The following is a 23,399-nucleotide window of genomic DNA, read 5'->3' on the forward strand; positions in this document are numbered from 1 at the left end:
AAGTAACAAAGTCGGGGGTTTTCCAACTTTTTGTTGGCTAGGTTATCTGATAATCTAATTGACGGACTAAATAGAACATTTTTTTACCAAGAAAGCCCTCTATTTTTTTACCCACGAACTGAGACCAATTAAAACTTTGAACACCCAGACGTAGATCGGTATTGCACGTCGTAGTTCGAACTACATGGGTGTCATCAGGGTCCATCAACTTTTTAATGTATGTTATTGTTATTCTGCCCCGTAACTCAGGAGACATCAATGAAACGCTGTTAAAAAAAAGTTTGCACTATTAGGATGCTTAGAAGATACGCCTTGCAGGCATTGTCTTGAAACTGTCACAGCTCCTAAATTTTAGCGAATTTGTACCCCATAAAATCATACATTTAACAAGTAACCCAGGAGACGTTTCCATGGCAACAAACTACACTAAACAGTTGATTGACCCATTGTACAATGAGAAAGCTTATTCGGTAGAAATTGAGCGATACGTCACCTCATAGGGGTCGTCGACCTTGACCCAGTCGAGGTCGTGGTGGTGCTTGGGCGCGGGCGGCGGCGGCGGCGCGGCGTGCGGGCGCGGCAGGCGCGCGGCCACCAGCGCGAGGCCGCCGCACGCGCCGAACTCGCGGAGCACCGCGCCGAAACCGCTCTCCGACCGCGTCAGAGCCTCCCACGTGCCGCTAGAGTTGCTTTCTGTAACAACATTATACTTAGCAAGGTGAGCAGCTGCTGGTTTGAGCCCAACGCAGCAGATCAGCACGCACGCCCCAGATACTTAGTATGCGGTTACCTAATTTATACACACACAGCATACATATAGTACAGCATCTATGTATGTTGATAATGATAACATTAAATAATAAACTTTACTTTACTTATTTAATGTATTTAAGAAACAACACAACATCTAATAATATTAAAACATTAACAGAGTAACTAATTAACAATTAAAAATAAAAATATCTTTAAAAATGTCCGACACAATAACTGATTGACACCTTCGGGTGCCGTCGTATTCCGATTAAGATCCGACTTTTCCCGATGAAAAACCATCATCTTTACGATACCATGGTGTATAGTTGGGCATTTTGCAGGGAGTAAAGGGGTCAGTAAATTTTTCAGTGTTATTATTCTGTCTCGTAACTCGTAATGTTTTGCCCAATGTACACAGCATTAAAACTGTCTCTAACTCTTAGTGGATTAGTACTCCATAAATCATAATTTTTATAAGTGACCTAGGAGACGTTACCATGGCAACCGGCTACACTAAAAAGTTGATTGACTCAAAGAACACGCACAAGTTTTTCGCATACAAATTAGCCTACTTGTTAGGGCGATGTTTACGAGCAAGTGTGATGAAAAAAAAAATGTGTGCGAGGCAGTGAGGCAGTAAGACAGCAATGCACTGACCGGGTTGGTCGCCGCTAGTGTTGAGGTGCAGCGTGAGGTGCAGATGCGGGCCGAAGACGTGCGGCGCCGCCGCCGACAGCTGCGCCAGCGTGGCGTGCGGCGGCACCCAGCCCTCCACGCCCGCCACCTGCACGCGGACCGTCGTCTCGATCAGGTCTGCAACAACTACCATAGTCACCACTTGGACCACACAGGGACAGGGCGTGCCAAAGTCAAAGTCAAAATATCTTTATTTAATTTAGGCTATAACAAGCACTTATGAATGTCAAAAAAAAACTACCACCGGTTCGGAAAAACCTCTGTTGAGAAGAATCCGGCAAGAAACTCAACGAGGTATATTTTTTTTAACAGACTTACACCATTATATTTGCCAACTATACTCTAAAGCTTGAAACACACAGAGAGCGGTGGCGGGGCGGTGCGGCACGGCGCGGAGGCGGTACTGGTTGTAATATTCGAGCTAACATGAAACGCCACGCTTATTTCCCGCGCGGTATTCTGTGTGCCCTCTTTCACGTTAGCTCGAATATTACAATCGGCACCGCCTCCGCGCCGAGCCGCGCCGCACCGCACTGCTCCGCCTCCGGCGTCAGTTTGTTTCAAGCATAAGGGCCTTATCACACTTGCGAGTAGCGAGCGCATTTTGTATGAAGGCGATCACGCAACGAGTTCGCCGCGACTGATATGGAATATAGAAATACGCTCATAACTCGCGAGTGTGATAAGGCCCCAACATCCCTATCACACCCGCGATTTGCGAACGAGTTAAAAGCGAAGCGAGCGCGCACTTTTCTATGCGAGCGCTCATTAAAAATAACTAGGTGTAATTATAGAAAACACCACAGCATTTAGACTGATCAGTTATAACTGATGATTAGACTGTATACGACGAATGACAGTTTTAATTGATACGCGATTAATTATATTACAGCAGACCGCCGCAATCTTTTAACTTTTTTATTGACTAACCAGAAAAGGTTCGGTTGTGACACGACTGTGAGGGTATTGGGAAAACTTTAGTATAAATTTAAACTGCCGTCGCGACGCGTCGTCAATGTCCCCAACTTTGAACTTTACTAACATTGTGAGTTCACGAGTATTCGTGGTCTACATACATCCCGTAGAAAACACGTGCCAAAATTATATCTGTGCTTCTGTGCCACCTATACATTATTTTAAATCATCTTCATCATATCAACCCAAAAGACGGTATGCCTTCACTTGACTGAATTTCATTTGCCCGAATTTCATGTGCTATAATATTCAACCGCCATAATATTGTTTCTTATAAACTCATTTTCACTACTCATTGTTTACCATATTAATCAAATGACAGAATCTTTGTTTCCCATAATATTCATTTCAATAATTTCATTTTTCATAATCGTTGTAAGACATAAGTATCACATGCCATAATATCATTTGCCATCCATGTAAATGGTGAGTATCGACACTATAATACTGATAAATCCCATACGTCAAACAAGCCTTTGAATTAGGTAAATTTTAATCACATAGATTAGGTTAGGTTAGAATTGCGACTTTTGATTTGTGCGAGCGAGCAAGACGGTTCGGAGCAGAAGCGATTCGGATAGGTTAGGTTAGCCTTCGATGTTAGGTATTTTTTTTTATAGCAGCCCGGATAATAAAGATAATAGATAGATTAGTAATAGAAAAAAACAATTTTATTCAATCGTAATCAAAATAAACACTATTTAGTATGGCGTTTGAATATTATATTAAATAATATTATTGCACTTAATAATATGGAAAACAATACGTATTGCATTCATATCATTATGGCATCTAATTTTCGGGAAAATAAGAATATATCAAATAAATTTTCTAGTAAACGAAACATTCGGGCAAATGAAGTTTCGGGCATTTGAACTTCGGACAAATGAAATTATGGCATATAACTTTCGGGCAAACAATAGATAACCCCAAAAGACGTCTACCGCTGATCATAAGCAAAGGACTCGCTGGAATAAAGAAAACAAAGCTTCTCACCATCCGTGACCGACACCATGGTGGCATCGACAGTTTTACTCGTCTGCCTCTTCTTGCTGTTCTGCTGTTTCAACGACGTATTCTTGACGTCCTTGACGCGTTTGTCCTTGGAGGCGCTGGCGGCGGCCAGGCTGAGCTCCCACGCGTCCGCGACCGTCATGATGGCGGTGTCGGACGCGCTGCGGAGCACCGCGTTGGACCCGGTGGAGAAAGTGTTGCTGACGCACACTTTCGCCGCGTCGTCTATTAGAGGCACTGGGGAAATAAAGTGAGGTTAGCGGTTTGAGTCCATCGTCGTAAGTGAGGGAAAATGTATCAGAAGTCGATAAATGAGAATTCACTATGACAGGTCAAAAGTGCCACTAAAATTTCGGTCTCTGATTATTAGTTATAGTGATGTTGACATTCAGTTCTACTCTAAACTTGAACTCTTTCGTAGTGTTTCAATTTTCGTTTTTATTCAACACAGTTTAAAACATTGAGTACTATGGACTATTTTCCCGTCTCAAAAACCCTGCGTTTGTATTGCACCTTCCATTAAAACTTTATTGTTTGGACATATAATATGTGAATTTTACTGAATAACCAACTAGTTTTTTACAGCCCTTGGAAAGCCTTGGCATGTGCAATGCGTAGGTTTCGAAATGGTTCCGCGTGGTTTGCAGGTGTCTTCAATCCAGCTGACAGATACTCGTATAGTTATAGGGTATGTGTGGGGCAGCGTGGGCACGGCACTGCACTCACTGGGCGGGCGGTGGTCGACCAGCAGCGTGCGCACGGTGGTGTGCAGCGGCAGCGTGAGCAGCGCGTGGCAGGTGGCGGCGGGGTGGCGCGGCGCGGGGGGCGCGCACGCGGCCGCGCCGCCCGCCCACCGCAGCGCCACCGTCGCGCGCTCCGACGACAGCAGCAGCCGCAGGATCAGAGCGCGCGTGAACCCGCTGATGCCTTCCGGACCTGGGAGTAGCGCCACATCACGTAATGAAAACTTCGAGACACAGCTCTTGTCAAATTCATGGTCTAGCCGTCCCGTTATTTTGCTCGTTCCACTCGCTAGTAGAAATTCAACGCTTCGCATGAAAAGCTTCCCAAACCTATCGACGCGGAATCGGATTCCGCGCTTTATGTCTACACATTAAAGCAAAAAATCGTCTTTCCATCGGTGCACGTCGTTTAGCATCGGTCGAACCGATTGGTGTCTTTTTCGCTCTTATTGCGTAGACATAAAGCCATAAAGCTAAAGCCATTTTCGCTTCAATAGGTAGAAGAGGCCCTTATACAAAAAATAAGGCACACTTGTTTCCACCAGAGCGATGCTGTGCGAGGATAGGTAAATGAAGCGTTTCTATTGGTTCACGAAAAATACATTCCTCGCAACACATCCTCGCACATCTCTAGTGGAAACGCAGAGTAAAATTTCACAAAACCATAAACCAACTTTTTCTAAATAGGATTTTTAAATAGGCTCGTTTCATAAACCCACACAAATGTTTTAATACTTCTCATTAATAAACACTTGTGTGGGTAAATCTCGGTGTATATACATGTGTTTTCTGTACTGCTTACTCTGTGTTGGAGTGCAAGAAAGAGTTATTGTATTGTATTGTATTGTATTGTATGTACCAGTCACAAACTTCTATCAACGCACCAGTACAGTGTAATGCCTCCAGGATGGAATGCAGCGTGGCAGCGAACAGCTTCTGGTTCGCGGCGTGACAGACCGTCAGCTCCGCGAACAGCCGGATCGTGTTCTCCTCCAGCGCCGCATACTCGGCGCCCTCCTGCCACGTCCTAGAAAAAAAAGTAACGAACATACAGTCAACCACTTGGATTCCTTGGCCGCCATTGAACCAAGCTTCTAAGGTTATGACAAGTTTATCATCATTTTATTTGCTATAAAAATGCTTATCGAATGTCATGAGTAACACGATGACAAAATTGTGGTAACCTAGCAAACAAATTGGTTGACTACATTGTACACAATCAAAGACACATTTACCCGATTTTTCATCAAAGTTTCGATGTTGAACTGTACATTATTTTTAACCAACTTCAAAAAAAAGCAATCAGATGATCAAATGCAACTGATGTGTATATGCATAGATAAGATGACCTCTGATGCTTCATTAAGTCTTCTTGCAAGGAAATCGTTCTGGTAAACACCTGCGATAAAGCACTGATGTTTAAATTTCATAGGAGTATTCGGAACTGGCCATAAGTTGTCGAACGGCACTGAATATTTGACCATTATTTTGACATAAGATCTTAAAGTGAATAGGGCTGTAAGTTATATATTTTTAAAGTAGCACATACGTTTCCTGGGGCCTTGGGTAACAGAGCAGCATGAGCAGCGGCCTCCAAAAGATGGAGCCGGGACCTCCTAACCAGTCTTTTAACCTCCTCTCGGCGCAAAGCAGCCTCGTCCATTCGACCAGCTGGCATATACTCTTCATCGATGGTAACTCTGTAACACAAAATAGATGTTTAGAGCCCCCGTAGACTACTTTTTTTTTATCGGCCGATAGTTTAGTGTGATTTTTAATCAATATGAATATATATGAAACTAAACAGTCATATTGTAACAATAACAATTATTAAATAAATAAGTTTGAAGAGCTGCGCGATTCCTTTCAATCTAAACTGTCAGTGTACTATATGCAGGCACTACAACCAAACCCGAAATGGAATAATTTTAAGATGAAATTCGTGCAATAACTCAGCCCCGATTATACACGACAAACGGCGCGCCAAGCAGTTTCCTGACACAGCATGTGTTATTTGTTAACCGCTGAGCTTTTAGCGTTTCAACTAGACAGAGAAAACGTTTGGGAGACGCGCGAGAGCTGTGTCGGGCCGAAGGGCTATAACACTGACCTTCTTTTGGTTGACTAGTGGATTCCTTATCCGAATCGGACATGTGCACGTCCCCTTGCGAGCCTGATTGCTCCTTGATTTGTTGGAGCTTCGCTTCGCTGAATTCTGAAATGTAAATATTCGATTTCAAAATCTAAAACGACAATAATTCCAAAATGCATGAGAAAACATTTTTTTAACCTTGAAAACCAATTGTTTTGAAGTAACTGTGAAATTTGATTTTAGTAACTTTTAAATAAATAAATAAAATCTAGGAGGAAATCTCGTTTTGACAGTTTATAAGTATAGATCCTGTTATAAGTACAGATCCTGTTCACTCACGAAGGTGCGCCCCTCCACATTTTATAATCGTAGTTTTAAACGTATTCGTACGACAACGTGCGTGCGTAGCTTGAACGTGTCCTCAGCCGCAAGCGTGCCGTCAGTCACGCACACTGAGACTACGACAACGTGTAAGTACGAGGTTTACTCGTGCACATTGATAATTAGCTGTGGAGGGGCGCGCCTTCGCGAGTGTACAGATCTGTATAATGATTAATGAATGAGGTTTTCTGTGGGCATCGTGAGGTCCGTTTAACAATTTTGTATTTTTTTTCTACTGGATGGTAAACGAGAAAGTGGGTCTCCTGATGGTAAGAGATCGCCACCGCCTATAAACATCTGCAACACCAGGGGTATTGCAGATGCGTTGCCAACCTAGAGGCCTAAGATGGAATACCTCAAGTGCCAGTAATTTCACCGGCTGTCTTACTCTCCACGCCGAAACACAACACATTTGCGTCACATGTCGCAAGGCCGGCAACGCACTTGTGACTCTTCTGGTGTTGCAGGTTTCCATGGGCGACGGTACTCGCTTACAATCAGGCGATCCGCCTGCTCGTTTTCCCCCAATACCATAAAAAAAAACGTCTGATTTAATAACTAAAGGGCTGTTTCACCATCCAATGATTAGCGTTAACCGACGGCTAAATGTGATGCCGTCTCCGTCTATTCGAACAAAACAAATAGAGACGGCATCACACCTAACCGCCAGTTAACACTAATCAATGGATGGTGAAACAGCCCCTAAATGAGCAAAATAGATCTCTCGATAATGACGGCATGTAGCGATAGTTTTCCTGTCAAGAAACCATCATTGAACGGCGGTGTCAAACAGGCTATTGCAACAGCGTCTCCCGTTGTGTAGGCGGGTGTACCTGCGAGGGCGCGGACGGCGCGCGGCGGCAGGCGCGAGTGCAGCAGCTGCAGCGTGGCGGCGGGCGACATGGCGGCGGCGGCGGCCGTGCGCAGCTGCGCGCCGCGCGGCCGCCACGTGGCCGGGCGTGGCGGGCGTGGCGGGCGCGCGCGCCGCCATCGCGCCGTGCACCTTCGTGTCGTCCGTCAGGCACTCCATGCTGCACGATACAAACATTCATAACATAAATCAGAACCTACCTACATGATTCGGCAGGAGAAAAGCGAAGTCGACCAAAAATTCCTTTTTTTACCTAGACCGCGAGTATCTAATTTTCAATTTTCAAATAAAAACGCTTTTTTTTCTTCTCATTATTTTATTACAAAGAGAACAGAGTCAAAGATAGATATCAAGAGATAACATCTAAATCTTAAAATAAATAAAATAACCGAATCAAAACTTAGTTTCAAACAATTTGTTCTATTTATTCTATATTTTTGGAAACTTTTAATCTCACGAAAATAAAGCATTCATCATTTACAAACCAAGCTTTTTAGACATCACAGTTGACTTCTGTAAATAAACTAAACACAAAAGTAAAATCAACACTCACCTTTCATCGTTGTCAACTGGTATATCCATCTGCTCTAATAACATCCTAAACAGCTCAGGCCTGATGTAGCACATCGAACATAATACTGAAACAAAATTAAATACTAAGGGGCTGTTTCACCATCCATTGATTAGTGTTAACTGGCGGTTAGGTGTGATGCCATCTCTATTTGTTTTGTTCGAATAGAGGGTAACGGCATCACATTTAACCGTCGGTTAACGCTAATCAATGGATGGTGAAACAGCCCCTTAGTGTAAGTTACACTCAGTTACTTATTTCATTAGTTCTGTGCAAAAATATCAAGCTCTCTATGGACGTAATTATTCAATCTCATCCAGACGGTCAGTACCGACGCAAGAAACGCGGGCGCCTCGCCGCGGGTTGTGTATCAAAAAGGCCACAGGCCGTTTTGTCTAACGCGCTGCCGTTTGGGATCGCATTCGCCATCTCTTTCTACCCTCGTCCTTTATCGTGTGTCAGAAAAAAACGGTGAAAACGATTGTGATTCCAAGTGTGTTAGTAATAAAGCCTCCGGTCTTTAACAGCTGTAATTTCTTACCGGCATCAAGTGATTTCTTGAGTAAACTGTTCTCTGGCACATCTTTGACCCAGGTGTAGACGAGCTCGAATAAGTCGTCCGTGATCAGGTCTTCTAAATCGTCCATTATTCTTTCCTCTTTCAGTGTCCACAACACCTGCAGTCGAAAGATTTCGTTAAGGATTTGAGATACAGAATGCGGTGCAGTTGTGAAACAAGTAGTTAAGACAAATGTACTAATTGGGGGTTGTCATTTTTTACAATCTATAGTAAATCGAAGACCATATATATCGTAATAAACGTTTTGTTAGTATTTTGCTGTAGTTATTTAATTTAATTATGATGTAGTGAATTTATTACACAAGAAATAAACAATGGCCTTCATTTGACTTTGATAACTATGACTAATCGGTTCAAGTTGTACTTTATTCTGTGAAGATCAGATATTCTTTACAATTCTATCTCGTCACAGATAAAACGTAATATAATGCTGGTGGCTCAACGTACGCATACATATCAAATTTATGAAATTGTATAGGCATAACAGAACTAGATTAACGTCATCGACCAAAATATTTAAATTGAAAAAAGTAATGATTTATATGAAAAAAATATTGAATTCGGTTTCTTAATAAGTGAAAGCATGCTCTCGACAGTCACGAATGGCGGAACAAAGGGGAGGCCCTGCAGTGGGACACTTTAACAGGCTAAGGACAAAGATGTATGGTGTACGTACGCTGGCGAGCGTGTGCACGAGCGCGGCGGGCGGCGGGCGCCGCTCGCGCAGCCACAGCTCGCCGGCGGCGGCCAGCCAGCGCGCGCAAGCCTGCACCGACCCGTCCGCGCACCAGCGGCACAGCTGCCGCACCAGCGCGCACACCGCGCTCATGCTGCTGCCGGCGCGCGCTCCCGCGCCCGCACCCGCCCCCCCCCGCCCCCGCCCCGGCTGGAACGCTGGAATAACACACCCCTGTCAAATTTTGTAGAAACCACTTTGTGAAGAAGGCCAAGAGAATTCAGTTGGACTAGGCAGCATTTGGAAAATAACGTCGAGTTTTCTCGTCACCCATGCCGCAATGTCTGAAAACGAAAGTTTTCAACCGGTGCGTCCTACCCGTCATGACGGCTAATCCACTAGTTCAAGGTGAAGGAGCGCAATGAGACTATCCGATACAGAATTTAGGTCATTGACATAGCTCAGAGAATCAGCAAGTTGAAGTGACGGCGGGCTCATCGTATCCGTTGAAGAACAACAACCGCCTGGAGCAAACGAATTCTTGACTGGAGACCGCGTGTCGGTAAACGTAGTGAAAGACATCCTCCGGTCAGGTGGAGTGACGATCTGCGAAAGGCTGCTGGTAGAAGTTGGCTGCGCCGAGCCGAGGACAGGACGCAATAGCGCTCATTGGGGGAGGCCTATGTCTAGCAGTGAACTGTTAGACTGATAATGGTGATGATAAAACGTTATGCCCACCTTGCACTTGCAAAGGGTAATAAGCGAATCGGAGTAACATGAATAATTAGTAAAAGAGCACCCTTGTTTCATTGGCGTGCATTGGGTCGATTCCAGGGTAGGCAGGCGGTTATTTGCGCTGCAGCAGAACATCACCAGCAATAGCACTCCCTACTCTGGAGCCTACTTAATGCACGGCGTAGCATTATCCAGGCCATAATAGACTTTCCCCAGGGGCATGTTATACATGGGGTGAATGTACGGTGAGAACGTCAGACGTCAGTGTTGAAGTACAGTGCTTTCATTCTAGCACCTCTCTTTCATTGTACCTTGGGCGTGCGCCTGCGCGTCCATGTTGAGCAGCGCGTGCAGCAGCGGCGCGCGCAGCGGCGGGCACGCCTTGGCGGCGGCGAGCAGCGCCTGGTGCGCGTGCGCGGCCGCCGCGCCGCCGCCCGCCAGCGCGCCCGCCAGCGCCGCCACCGCGCCCGCGCCCGTCACCGCCGCCCACCGCCCCGCCGTCAGCGGCGCGCGGCAGCACCACGACACCACGCACGCCCAGTTGTTGCTATAACAACATAACGCAAATCATTAACTCACCGCACAACTAATGATTACAGTGCAACATTTTAAAGCAGCCTTTCCACCAATAATGTGTGATGATATTATTATGTTGCGAAGGATGTGTTTTTCATTAACCAATAGTAACGCTTCATTTACACATCCTCGCACAGCACATCTCTGGTGGAAACAGCTGAGCGGAGCGAGTCGAGGTAAATGAAGCGTTTTCATTGGTTAACCCTTAATAAGACCCCATTTATTGGAGCATACTACCACAGAATAAAAAGCACCGAATAACCACCTGACAAAAAATATTTTTAAAGCTAGTCATATTTTCAATAATTACAATGGAAATTGTGACGTATCATGAAAGTAATAAGGTTCAGATTGGTTTTTTGGAATCTTTTTGTATTTTTTATTTCAATTCCAAATTTTTACTTTTACGGTCATCCCGTAAAACCTAAATTGAAAATCAATTCAATTTCAAATTCGATTTTCAATTTAGGTTTTACGGGATGACCGTAAAAGTAAAAATTTGTAATTGAAATAAAAAATACAAAAAGATTCCAAAAAACCAATCTTAATTTGATTGCTTAGTAACGATATCTCTTGTTCGGGTGAGCGGCTAGTTCCAATGGAGTGCCGAAAAAGTTTCTCGATGAGGGCTACGGCATAGATGTCGTTAGCGTCACTGCTTAAGTGACTAAGTAAGAAACAAACAAGCTGAGATATGAGGTGCATAGGGGAAATTCGTGTCGGTACCGTTGACCATCAGTGGTGTAGCGGTATAGCACGCGGTACGGATTACCGAGGACCTGGGTTCGATTCCCAGTGATGGTCTTATTTTTCTGTTTTTTCTGTGCATCTTTATTTCAGTTTGTATTTTCAATTTAATAAGGTTCGCCTCTACCTTATTAACCCTTTACGGCCGAGAACCTGTTTCTCCGATTTTTTTTTTAAATGTCAATTAATTGTGATTCGCGAAAAGATGATTCCAGCGCGCTCAGGATAGTTCCACGATCGTATCGAGCCGGCCGGAAAGGGTGGGTTAATGAAAAACATATTCCTCGCACATCTCTGGTGGAAACAATGCTTAAAACCTGAACATACAGAGAGCGGTGTAGTTCTTAGTAATGTACCGAGCCATTACCATTTTTTTATGTTCCTATTACCAATAATGCACACACACAGTGACCTCTGTGGTCTACTGCTTAAGCGCTCAGTTTTTTATGCGATAAACGACGCGTTAAACGCAATGTGTTTGACGCGCATCAATTTGCATCAATGATCATATTGTTGTATAAGATGTTGGTTCTCTTTTAATAAATAAATAAATATGCAATCTAATTACCAAACATGCGCTTGCTGCTGCGCTCACCGCGCAAGGCAATGTTGTTTTATTCGACTGGAAATCGAGCAAGTCTTGATGGTAAGAGATCACACCGCCATAAACATCTGACCAGGGTTGCGAACGTTGCAACTAGAGGTCTAAGATGGTACCTCACGTGCCAGTAATTTAACGGCTGTCTCACTCTCCACGCCGAACAGTGCAAGCACTATGCTACAATTGGTTAAAACAATCGACGCTTTACAAAGAACTCTGGACGCCAAAACGTCCTCTGTTTGTGCGGACTTTTCTCACCTACATTTCTTACTTCAGACTACTATTCAAAATCGGACACACGCGTTATCGCAGAGATGAGACTAAGCTAAACTGATTCTTTGCCCCCGAAAACTACCACGCAGCAAATTTTATCAAAATAGAACTACTTCCAACATCCCCAATCCAATCAGGACACAAGTAAAACTAGAATGCAAGCATAACTCACGTAGCGAGCGGCTGCGAGGGCGGCGCGAAGGCCGGCGCTGCCAGCAGCCTCAGCTGCAGCAGGCCCATGTTGGAGCTGTCGCGCGGCTTGTAGAGGCGCACCTGCACCGTGGTGCACACCACCGGCCGCGCCAGCACCAGCCGGATGAACGTCATGCCGGCCGTGCTCTGCGGCGGGCCCAGCGGCGCCAGCGTGCCGCCGCACCCCGCCTCCACCGCCACCGCGCCCGGACACGCTGAACACAACATACTTATAGTAAACTTGTCACCTGTCATACTCGTAAAGTTCGTGTTTATGCCGATCTAGGTGACATAAAATGACTTTTTATGCTCTAGTGCATAAAGCGATATTAATTAAATAAACCAAAATAAATTAATAAAACTAAATATCTAAACTCGAGCACTAAACCTATTTTCCCCTCGACGAGTCTATCCATCGACGGCTATATGAACGCCTCAGGTAAAATGGCTCGTTTTATGCTCTTGTTGTACAATCTACTATTTTAATGGTAATCTAACTATGAACTACAGTACGATTACTTGGAGTTAACACTTGACAGATGGGCGTGCCTTCAATCAATTTTCAACTTTGACGTCATACAAATAAAGCCATTTTTAGTATACCGCTACCCACGTTTACAGATTATGTAAAAACTTTTTTATTTGTATGAAGTCAAAGTTGAAAATTGACTGAAGGCACGCCCATCTGTCAAGTGTTAACTCCAAGTAATCGTACTGTATAAGAATTTCTTTGCTCACCCGCGACCTTATGATAGCTAAGTTTATGCAAGATATGCGTGTTCATGCAGTACCTCCACCTCCACAGTAAGAACACACACAAATCACACAAACCCATCTATCATATTCCAGTGGCTAGAGTAACTTCAAATTTGGTATACATAATGTAAGTTGGGTGACAATGCAAGTACAGTTTACAGAGAACAAAAAAACTTGTATTTTAGAAATTACATTTTTAACCAAAAAATATTATGTTTTACTCGACCTTACAAACACAGCAGTAATGACTTTGAAGCACTTAGCCGCTTTCTATTTTTTTTTTATTGATACAGGTTCGGTCTTGCTCTGAATGCGTGTCATACTCACTGGCGAGACTGGTGAGATGCGGATGCAACTGCAGCTCGTGCAGCTGCGCGGCGTGCGGCAGCTGCAGCGTGAGCGCGAGCGAGGAGTCGTCCGCGCTGAAGAAGTGGTACGACCAGGCGGCCGCGCGCACGCGCCGCGCCGCGCACGCGCCGCCCGTGTGCGCGCCGCCGCCGCCGCTCAGCAGCACGTCCGCCGCCTGCGCCGTCGGGTTGCCGCACGACACCGTGCCTAAACACACACACACACACGTCAGCTATAGAGTACAGACTTACTGTTACAAGTGTACAAACAAACCATTCCATTCCTGACCCACCATAGAACGTTCTCACAGTAATTGTCACAGTGAATTCCCTTGTCAAGCAATGCGCTGATCACTATGACTTATTCTACGAAAAGGTTCCACAGTGGGTCATGCACGATTCAGTTGTGGTCATTATTAATTTTATGATTCGATCATAAAGTTATGATTTAGTTGGTTCGATAGTACGTGCAATACCTACTAGGAAGCCCAAATTTTCAGTAAACGATTTTATAACAAAATCTTTTTAGTTTTTTCACACACGCAACACAGTTATAGGACACATTTCCTCTAAGACACCATGTCTACGCAATCAACAAAATGTAGTTAATTTATTCACAACTAGGTTTTATCGCGACCTCGACCCGAAACAGTTGCGAGTTCGCGGGAACAAGTTAAATACGAGTAACGCAGTACTGATCGTTGTAGAACACTTTGGAGGTCTATGTCTTTCGGCTAACATGACAATGACTGATGATAAGACTCAAACCCTCGTCTTTACTAACAGCGTATTTCACTAGATCCAGGGATTTTACTAAAGTCTCACGAAAATTACATCGTATTCTTCATTTATATTGAACTAAACTCGGATTTTTAATCCAACGGAAAAAATGTAAACAAAGGCGTTGCCGTTATCGAAAATTATTTGCATAATTCAAGATATTTGTTGTTTCCACATTTGTCAGAAACCGACTTCCCACTAAAAAACTGTATTAGATAATCAAGATAAAATATTTTAATTTATTGATGGAAATCTTTATTTTAACATTTACACTTTGATTATACGGTGCGAGATGACGAGATGAGAAATGTCACTTTGACAATGACGAAACTTTGTTTCATTTTATCCATGGGATTAAAAATCCGGGTTTAGCCTGTTGCCCGCGACTCCGTCTGCGTAAAATTCGTTTATCGCTATCCCGCGGGAACTAGGAAATTTTCCGGGATAAACACTATCGTATCTCCTTCCCCGGGAAGAGCTTTATACTGAATTATGTCTAAATCGGTTCAGCGTTATAGACGTAACGTGGTAACAAGTGAATAAATAAACAATGACGACCGGATGGCCAAGTGGTTAGAGAACCTGACTACGAAGCTTGAGGTCCCGGGTTCGATTCCCGGCCGGCGCAGATATTTGTATGAATAATACGAATGTTTGTTCTCGGGTCTTGGATGTTTAATAATAATATGTATTTAAGTATGTATTTATCTATATAAGTATGTTTATCCGTTGCCTAGTATCCATAGTACAAACCTGTACTTATTACTTTATACAAACGAAAATATACCAACTATATAAGCTGAAATTGAACCTACACCATTACTAGTAAAAGTCTTAGGCTTAGATTAGGTAACTCACACAAAGGCGCAATGTTGACGAGTCCGTTCGTAGTCTCAAGTTGCGGCAGCTGGTTCTTTTTGTTGCCGTTGCCAGCAGCAGTAGACATATTGATGAGTTGCGGCGGCAGCTTCAAGTAATTCATTAGTGATGACACCAAGCCCTGGTTGCTGCTTGGACCAGCCTATAAGAAACAATACACGTGAAAACAGACATTAAGCAGACGGTGCTAGATTGCCAATAAACGGTGATATTTGAAGGTGCGTATGTTAGCTAAGTTAGCCTACGTACCTGGTGGCACTGCGTTAGTTTGTCGACGGCCAGTTCCAACCCGCCGGCCTCTATGAAAGCGTTCAGCACTTCCGGTTTGTCCAGCAGCCTAACGATCAGTTGTTGCATGGCTTGTGATAAGTGCACTACTTCTTCTTTTCCTGTAATAAAAATATTATTATTTTTGACTGAAAACTCGAGTTTTACTCAAAGGTCTTGCTTGATTTTACACTCGAGAGCAAAAGTTTCGGGTCACTAACATTTACTTCAATATCTGGAAAACGAATAAAGCTATCGTATTGAAATAAATTGAACCTTATAGACAATTTAATGTACTAAAATAAAATGCATAACATTTATTACTGATCATTGGTTTATTTTTTTAAAACGACAAATTAAAAATGGCGTCAATTTGCTTGCAAAACAAAACTGAAAACATTTTTAATTTTATATTTACAAGTAGTTTTAACGCAGTTTAGTACTTGGTATTACCCCCACGTGCTGTCTGCACTGCTGCTATGCATTCGGCATGCTGTACACCAAGTTTCTGAAACACTGTGGGAATGTTTTCCCATTCCTCTACCAAAGCATGTTTCAATCACGAAGCGTAATTGAAGGAGGATCTCGCTGTCTCACACGTCGTCCAGCTCGTCCCAGGCGTGCTCGATCGGTTAAGGTCGAGGCTACGTGCTGGCCACTCCATGGACGAATATTCACCTCATCGAGGTAGTTTTCCACTACACGAGCAGTGTGGGGATGGGCTTATCGTGCATAAAGATAGCATTTTTCACCGAGTCTTGCCATAAATGGACCGACGTGCACGTTAAGGATTTCATCCACGTATCTTACGCCATTAAGAGTACCGTTTTCGATCAGTACTAGCTCTGTTCGGCTTTCCGCAGAAATTCCAGCCCAGACGAGAACCGAACCACCACCTTACGCCACCTTTTCTTAATACAGGCTTGCATTAATCTTTCTCCTGGTCTTCTGCATACCTTTGACCTTCCGTCGTTTTTATACAGCATAAATTTTGATTCGTCCGAGAATATGACATTTGACCAATTTTCAATCGCCCAATCTGAATGTTCGCGTGCATAAATTTGTCTTGCTATACGATGTGCCGCTCGAGTTCCGGACCATTTGCGGGTCTAAATGGTTTCAAATTACCTTCAGCAAGTCACCGTCTTACAGTCCAAGCACTAGGGTGCTTCCACCAAGCCCTAAAAAATGTTGAGTCAGTGCTGTTCCCGTAAAAAATCGATTTCGCAGCATAGTGTTAACTGGATATCGATCTTCCCGTTCCGTTGTACACCTGGGTCTGCCTGTTATTGTCTGCGTAGGTTCAAATCAGTTTCTAGAAACCGCTGGCGAACACGCTGGACTGTAGACAACGATACACCGACTATTCTTGCAGTTTCTCGCTGACTTATCCCAATTTCCAGCAGCGTGAGGATTCTCGTACATTCCTCGGTGTGAGTGACACAATAACTACTTTGATAATGACTATTGGATACTTGGGGCACTTCTATAAACACATTTTATGACAGAACAAAAACAAAAGAAAGACAGTTGCGAAAATTAGAAGTTCTAATTTGAGAAAAAAAGCGATCATTTTGTTTATAACTTTTTTAATGGCATTACTTCACGTCAACCAATATTTTTTTATACGTGTAATGAAGGATTATTAAATTGTCTATAAGGTTCAATTTATTTCAATACGATAGCTTTATTCGTTTTCAAGATATTGAAGTAAATATTAGTGACCCGAAACTTTTGCTCTCGAGTGTATATTTGAATTTTATATTTAGCAATTTCACAGTTCTGGTGATGTGATGACTATGAGAAGACGTAAATCTACGGCAACAATTATCTTCTTAATTCACCATCTCTCTCTATCCTATTCATATAACATTTGACAGAAAGAAATGGTAAAATCACTTTTAGGTGTATTAAATAAATGCGGCCTGTGATCCCACCCAAGAAACAGACTATGTTACTAGTAAAGGGTGTGCTAGATAGTCATGCTTTATTTATAAAATCGCAAAATTCCAAATGATTAGGGAAAACTGCGGTCGTATATTAGTCAAGTAATATGACAGGAGTACTCACGCAAAAAGTCCATCAGGCTAGGCAACATGGCGGCGGGGTTCGCAGCGGCGCTGGCCATGTGAGCGACGAGCCAGAATACTTCTTCTTTTAGCGAGAAGTACTCGCCGCCGCCCTCCGACGTAATGCCTAAAACAATAGTGCAAGTTTATAATAGCATAATTTGTACACACAAATACTCTTCACATTGTTCACAAGACCGACCTGTATATGGTATTTGTCTACATACTATTTGCTACCAGCACCTCTCCCTGTTCAGTACATTTCTAAAAAAATATATCACACATTCGACAAAGACATTTAAAAGTTACAACTCTTCCTAATACTCCAGTTTATAACCTTTTGACGTTTCTATGTCGTTATTCTGGACATCCTGTATTATGGATGTCACCAGTCGAACTTTAGATCTTTGTAGACCACACTTGAATATCATGCATAAAAAGAAAACGTCAAGAAAAATACTACTACATATCTCACTAACACCTATCCCTTGGAGTGGCAAGCGTCCGGTCCCGGCACACCCTTGTTTGGCAGGCGACGGCTCCCGGCACGCTGTCAAAAACCTGAGTGGCAAGCGACCGGCTCCCGGTCGTTGGCGTGTGACGTATTTCACTAACAAATATAACTGGTAGACCTATATCTCGCTTGCTTATTCTTGCAGAATGCGTTCATAAATAGACAAGGATGCCATTTATTAACGGCCGCGACAACACAAGAAATTTCGTTCTATCGTTTACTCAAGTTTCACTGTGTGGCCGCTGCCGTGCGCTGGTATTTTTAAAAACCTCGTATTATACTATTATTTGCTATCGAAAGACTATAAAAGGGCTTTATTTTGTAAATAAATTAATATTTTACGAAATAAATCAGTGTTTTCTACAGGTAGTTAATTGTTTTATTTTGTAATTATAGTTATTTTAATACACGACTGAGAATAATTTGGTTATCAGATATTTGATAATGAATAATAAAGTTCACAGAAATGGAAGGTCATTTATTGTTATTTAATTAGATATGCCATTTTATGCTAAACTATCACTGTAAGGCTTATCTATAAAATTGAAAGTAGTTTTTTTTTGGTGATATTTTTAATAAAATTCGCGAATTCGCGAAATTAATTCGTAGGTGTCACTGCAGTCAAGAAAGATTTTTTCAAAATGGCCGCGCCGCTTGACAGTAAATTTTAAATATGGCGCTGCCATTCCACAGGCTATGTAAAAATAATACCTGAATTTAACAGCAGCGTGTTCATTCCGTCGCATATTGAGAGCGTCCTGTAGAACTTCTGCATAATGGCGTGGTGTTGCAAAACTGTAAACGAAAACAACGTTTTAGGGAGGAGCTAATGCAAGGAGTGTATATATTGTAAAATACCAACTAAACCAATCCGAATTCAAAAAATCGTGATGCAAACTTCTACGAAATATGAAATAATATAAATAGTTTTTTTTTTTATTATTTGACTGGAAGCAAACGAGCAAGTGGTCTTCTGATGTTAAAGATCACCACCGCCATAGAGACTTGCAACACCAGGGTATTGCAGATGCATTGCCAACCTAGAGGTTTAAGATAGGATACCTCAAGTGCCAGTAATTTCCACCGGCTGTCTTACTTCCACGCCGAAACGACAACAGTGCAAAACAACTGCTGCTTACGGAAGGATTAAACCAATCCGAATTCTAAATAATCGTGATGCAAACTTCTACGAAATATGAAATAATATAAAAAGCTTTCTTAGGCATCAGCCTAACAAGGGTAAAATTATGATGTACTATAGAAATGACTGATTTGTGACGCAGTATATAGCCAATGTCATAGTAACATCGCATTGCTTTCGCAGGAACATAATGACACTTACTATGTCCGTTGTATTTGTTTCTTTACTTTCGTATAAATACTTTGAGAACGTCCTACGATGGATGGTGAAATGGTTCGACTGCACACTTCTCAACAATATAATAGACATGCCAGTAGTCTGCCTTTGCGAACGTGTCCCACTTGTATAAAAAATAAATTCCATTTTTATCCGTTTTATCGAGTACTCGTGTCAATTAGTAAAATTGATATATTAGCGTTCCAAACCTGTGTCAGCAACGCAGGGTGCCTTGGCAGCTTGCTGCTTGCGCTCGTCTTCCAAATTGGTCGTGTCCTGTGCCTGTTGCTTGCTTTCGTCGGTCTGAGAAGCCTCGCCCGACCCGCTGCCGCCCGCCGTGCCCGGGCTCGACCCGGACTGAAAGTTATACGTCATTAGATAGAAAATGAATCGATATAGATACTGACTCGATTGCAATCTTTTTCTAGGTCTAATTTAGAATACAGTGATTATGAAATTAATCATAGTTTTACTTTGTTTAGGTAAGATGGATTAAAAAATGAATCATATTTTTAATAAATTCACTATACTGACTATACTGTGAAGAAAGCAAGATCGAAGGTTTTCATGTAGATTTATGTGGTCGATGTACGCACTTGAAAAAGGATGAACACGCCTAAGCTTGAAGAAGCACAGTGGCGTGCGTTGAGTCAATACTAGGGTAGAGAGCGGTTCGCGCCGCAGCAGCGCGCCACCAGACCCGCCAGTACGGTAGGCAACTCAAGGCGGACTCGATGATGCACGCCTACCAGTGACCTATATGTTTGACCTCATTGGCACTTACCATCACGTGAAAGCGAGGCAGATAGGTCAGCTATAATAATAAAGTGTTATTATTTACCGCGTTGGTCGCGTTGTTAGCGTTGGGCGCGTGCGCGGGCGCGTGCAGCAGCTTCCGGCAGTAGTGCAGCAGCTGCGCGAGCACGGAGCGGCGCAGCGGCGCGCGGCGGCACGCGCCCGCGCCGCCGCCCAGCACGTCCGCCAGCAGCCCCGACAGCCGCGCCTCCGACCCGCCCTCTGCGCGCGCGCCCCCGCCCTCGCGCACCCACCCCATCGACTGGTGGGCTGCACACACAAACACAACGCCATCACTAAACCTGCGCGTCCACTGCATCCAAATCGAAGCGTAACCACCGTACGGAGCGGACGGTTTTGTTCTTTGTATACATTTTATGGCGCGAAAATGCCGCTCCAGTGCACCCAGTACTATAGAAATCTATAGAAAGCAACAAAAATCCGTCCGCTCCGTACGCTCCGATTTTGATGCAGTGAACGCGCAGCTTAAGAGGCTGTTTCACCACTAAAGTGATGATTCAAAATCCATTCATTAATTTCATTTCACGGATATATGTAATGCCGTTTCCGTCTATTACAACAAAACAAACAGAAACGGCATGAAATAAAATTAATCAACGGATGGCGAAATAGGGGGTAATTGTTTAATGTCGTAGACGTGAGAGAGAGGAGAGAAAAAATATGGGCCCTGAAAAGAAACTGCCTTAAATCCTTTAGTTAGCTCATTTCATTGGCTGTTTCCCTCCGGAGCCCGACAATTTTTACCACCCTGTGTAGATTTTAGATCTGACAGTTGAATTAAAAATTCGTTTTTTTTAAATAAATTCCAAGGATAATCCCCAAAAATTACATCGTCGGGGTCGCCGCCCTTCCGCCACACGGCGCACACGCAGCATACAACACAGCACGAGATGTCACTCACCGACAGCTTCAAACAGTTTGACGGCGTGGTGCGCGTGCTTCCCGCTCAACACTTGCAACATAGGGTGGGCGACGCGCAGCAGCGTGGCTTGTAAATCATACGCGGCGCCGGGGTCACTGCCCTTCCGCCACACAGCGCACACGCAGCGCAGAGCGGCCAACGCGCCGGCCGCGCCGCGCGCGCACACCACGCGGGACAGGACGCTGTGGAGCGCAGAGGCCGCGCCCGCACCTGCGCCGATCGATACCCCGCCCTGACATTCAGAAACGTAAAATTAAATATTGGGAAAGATGGCGATAAGCAGTTAGAATAGCAAAAGGCTAATTAATTATTATTACTAGCGACATCTGAAAGAAAAAATATGCTAAAAAAAGAAAGTCTATACTCAAAGGCACTTAACATTTTAAATCTCCCTTTCCCCAAAATTACACCCACGCAGAGCCATCATTAGAGATACCATCCTGAGTCAAAATTCATCCTAAGACTATTCTAACAAGCCCAAACATGACTAGGTTACATTATTATGTCTTTAAGTTCCAGTTTTTAACTGCCAACTCCATCGTTAGATTAGCTCGATGGACGATGGTACTGTACCGTTGTCATCAGAGCTACGCATAATTGCCAAGTTTCGCATCAATAACATAATAAGAAGTGGGTTAACTCAAGTTGCACGATTCTGTTACATATATGCATACAAGTCAAGCTAATATAAGCGTATTAAAAATACTATTCTACGTTATACAATTTTGTACAACTATTTATCGGAATATTGTGTTATTACCTGTTGGTTCTAAATAAATAAACATGTACTTACCAGATAAGGCTCCGCGGTGGCGACAGCGCCATCGGTGGCGACGTTGGTAGTGATGAACTTGACAATGGCCGGCACGAAGTGCTCGCACTCGTGGATCACGCGGCCCATTGTCTGCGTGCTGCCCTCTGTCTGCGGATACAGATTACATCACGCCAGCTGTTCGAAGATGCTGTTCTATAACAGTCGGGTCTAGGCTGTTAACTGTACCAGCGGACAATGGAACGGCAAGCGTTTTCAGATTTAAAAAAATCTTCCATGTCTCGGTTTGCAAAACGAAAAAGATATATTTGAACAAATAAAAAAGAGTTCCCTGTGCATTCAATTAGAAAGTAAAATGACTGTCTTACTTGTAGAGGCAGGCTTGCTATCCACGCCAAAGCCTGCATCGAGAGCACCCAGCATCTTAGAGAAATGTTTTCCAATCTGAAAAACACAAATGCTATTTAGTACAAGGCGAACTCGCGCAATAAAAGTTAAATAAATGAAATAAACGAAAAAAATAAGTTCATAGTATTTCTACAATGGTTATTTTTGATTTCAGTTTTACGATCCTCTGCTTGAAAGGTCACAGGTCAAATCAATTACCATGGCTTTTCCTATCTCTTTTGAATGTAGTAACTAATATGTACTCGTAATTTGTGATGTACTAACTGTGTAAGTGACAGCAGCAGCGCGTTAACGGTGTCCGAGGCGAGTCGGATGCGCGGCGTGTCGGCGGGCGCGCATAGTGCGGCCAGAGACCAGGCGCCGCCGCCGCCCCAGACCGACCCGTTCAGTGTCAGCCATAGAGACACCACGTTCTCGAGGAAAGTGCAGTCCATCTGTTGATAACATAACAAGTTTTTTTTACAAGGACCCGGGCAGGTTGGCGGAAAGTGCACATGGAACCAAAGGTGCAGGGGTAAACGGTGGAGTTGTAGGTGAAAACTCGAGTATTTGGTCACTTATTTACAAATTCGACCTAATCTGAGAGAACTCTGTGTGTTCGAAAGTTAGGATTTCTGACTTTAACTGTGCTCGGAAACTGGGTGACTCTTTCTTTTGTTTGGCGTTTGAGATCGAGTAGCATACAAACCTGATAGTGGAACTCGAGCGCAAGATGCCTGAACACGTCGTAGAGCGTGTGCGCGAGCGGCGGGTGCGGGCGGTGCGCGGGGGCGGGCGGCGGCGGCGCGGCGGGGGGCGCGCGGCGCGCCGGCGCGCGCACGGCCGCGCCCAGTGCGCCGCCGCCCGCCACCAGCACGCGCCGCGACGCCGCCTCGCCCGCCGCCGCCAGACCGTTCTCTAGGCGCGCGTCCATGCAGCACGAGATGTTGCTAAAAAAATAGCCATCGTCATCAGCATATCAGTTGTAAGACGTCCACTGTTGGACCTAGACCTCCCCCGTAGACCTCCAGTTGCTTCGGATGTTAAACATAGATCA

General features: G+C 43.9%; 1 protein-coding gene across 1 annotated transcript in view; it reads right to left on the reverse strand.

Annotated features, from left to right (window-relative positions):
- LOC141432842 (dual E2 ubiquitin-conjugating enzyme/E3 ubiquitin-protein ligase BIRC6-like) overlaps nt 1–23,399 on the reverse strand; it is a 123,874-nt gene that overhangs the window by 18,626 nt on the left and 81,849 nt on the right. The window contains 26 exon segments of the mRNA XM_074094638.1: nt 494–693; nt 1,411–1,566; nt 3,421–3,675; nt 4,165–4,374; nt 5,066–5,208; nt 5,731–5,881; nt 6,292–6,396; nt 7,488–7,608; nt 7,610–7,685; nt 8,079–8,163; nt 8,638–8,773; nt 9,353–9,570; nt 10,399–10,634; nt 12,457–12,691; nt 13,560–13,787; nt 15,218–15,380; nt 15,488–15,627; nt 17,576–17,701; nt 18,800–18,883; nt 19,655–19,802; nt 20,287–20,510; nt 21,163–21,415; nt 21,977–22,105; nt 22,324–22,399; nt 22,628–22,797; nt 23,052–23,292. Coding sequence (XP_073950739.1) covers nt 494–693; nt 1,411–1,566; nt 3,421–3,675; nt 4,165–4,374; nt 5,066–5,208; nt 5,731–5,881; nt 6,292–6,396; nt 7,488–7,608; nt 7,610–7,685; nt 8,079–8,163; nt 8,638–8,773; nt 9,353–9,570; nt 10,399–10,634; nt 12,457–12,691; nt 13,560–13,787; nt 15,218–15,380; nt 15,488–15,627; nt 17,576–17,701; nt 18,800–18,883; nt 19,655–19,802; nt 20,287–20,510; nt 21,163–21,415; nt 21,977–22,105; nt 22,324–22,399; nt 22,628–22,797; nt 23,052–23,292 — 4,309 coding nt within the window.

The sequence above is a fragment of the Choristoneura fumiferana genome, chromosome 11 (genome assembly GCF_025370935.1).
Source record: "Choristoneura fumiferana chromosome 11, NRCan_CFum_1, whole genome shotgun sequence".
Classification (NCBI taxonomy): Eukaryota; Metazoa; Arthropoda; class Insecta; order Lepidoptera; family Tortricidae; genus Choristoneura; species Choristoneura fumiferana.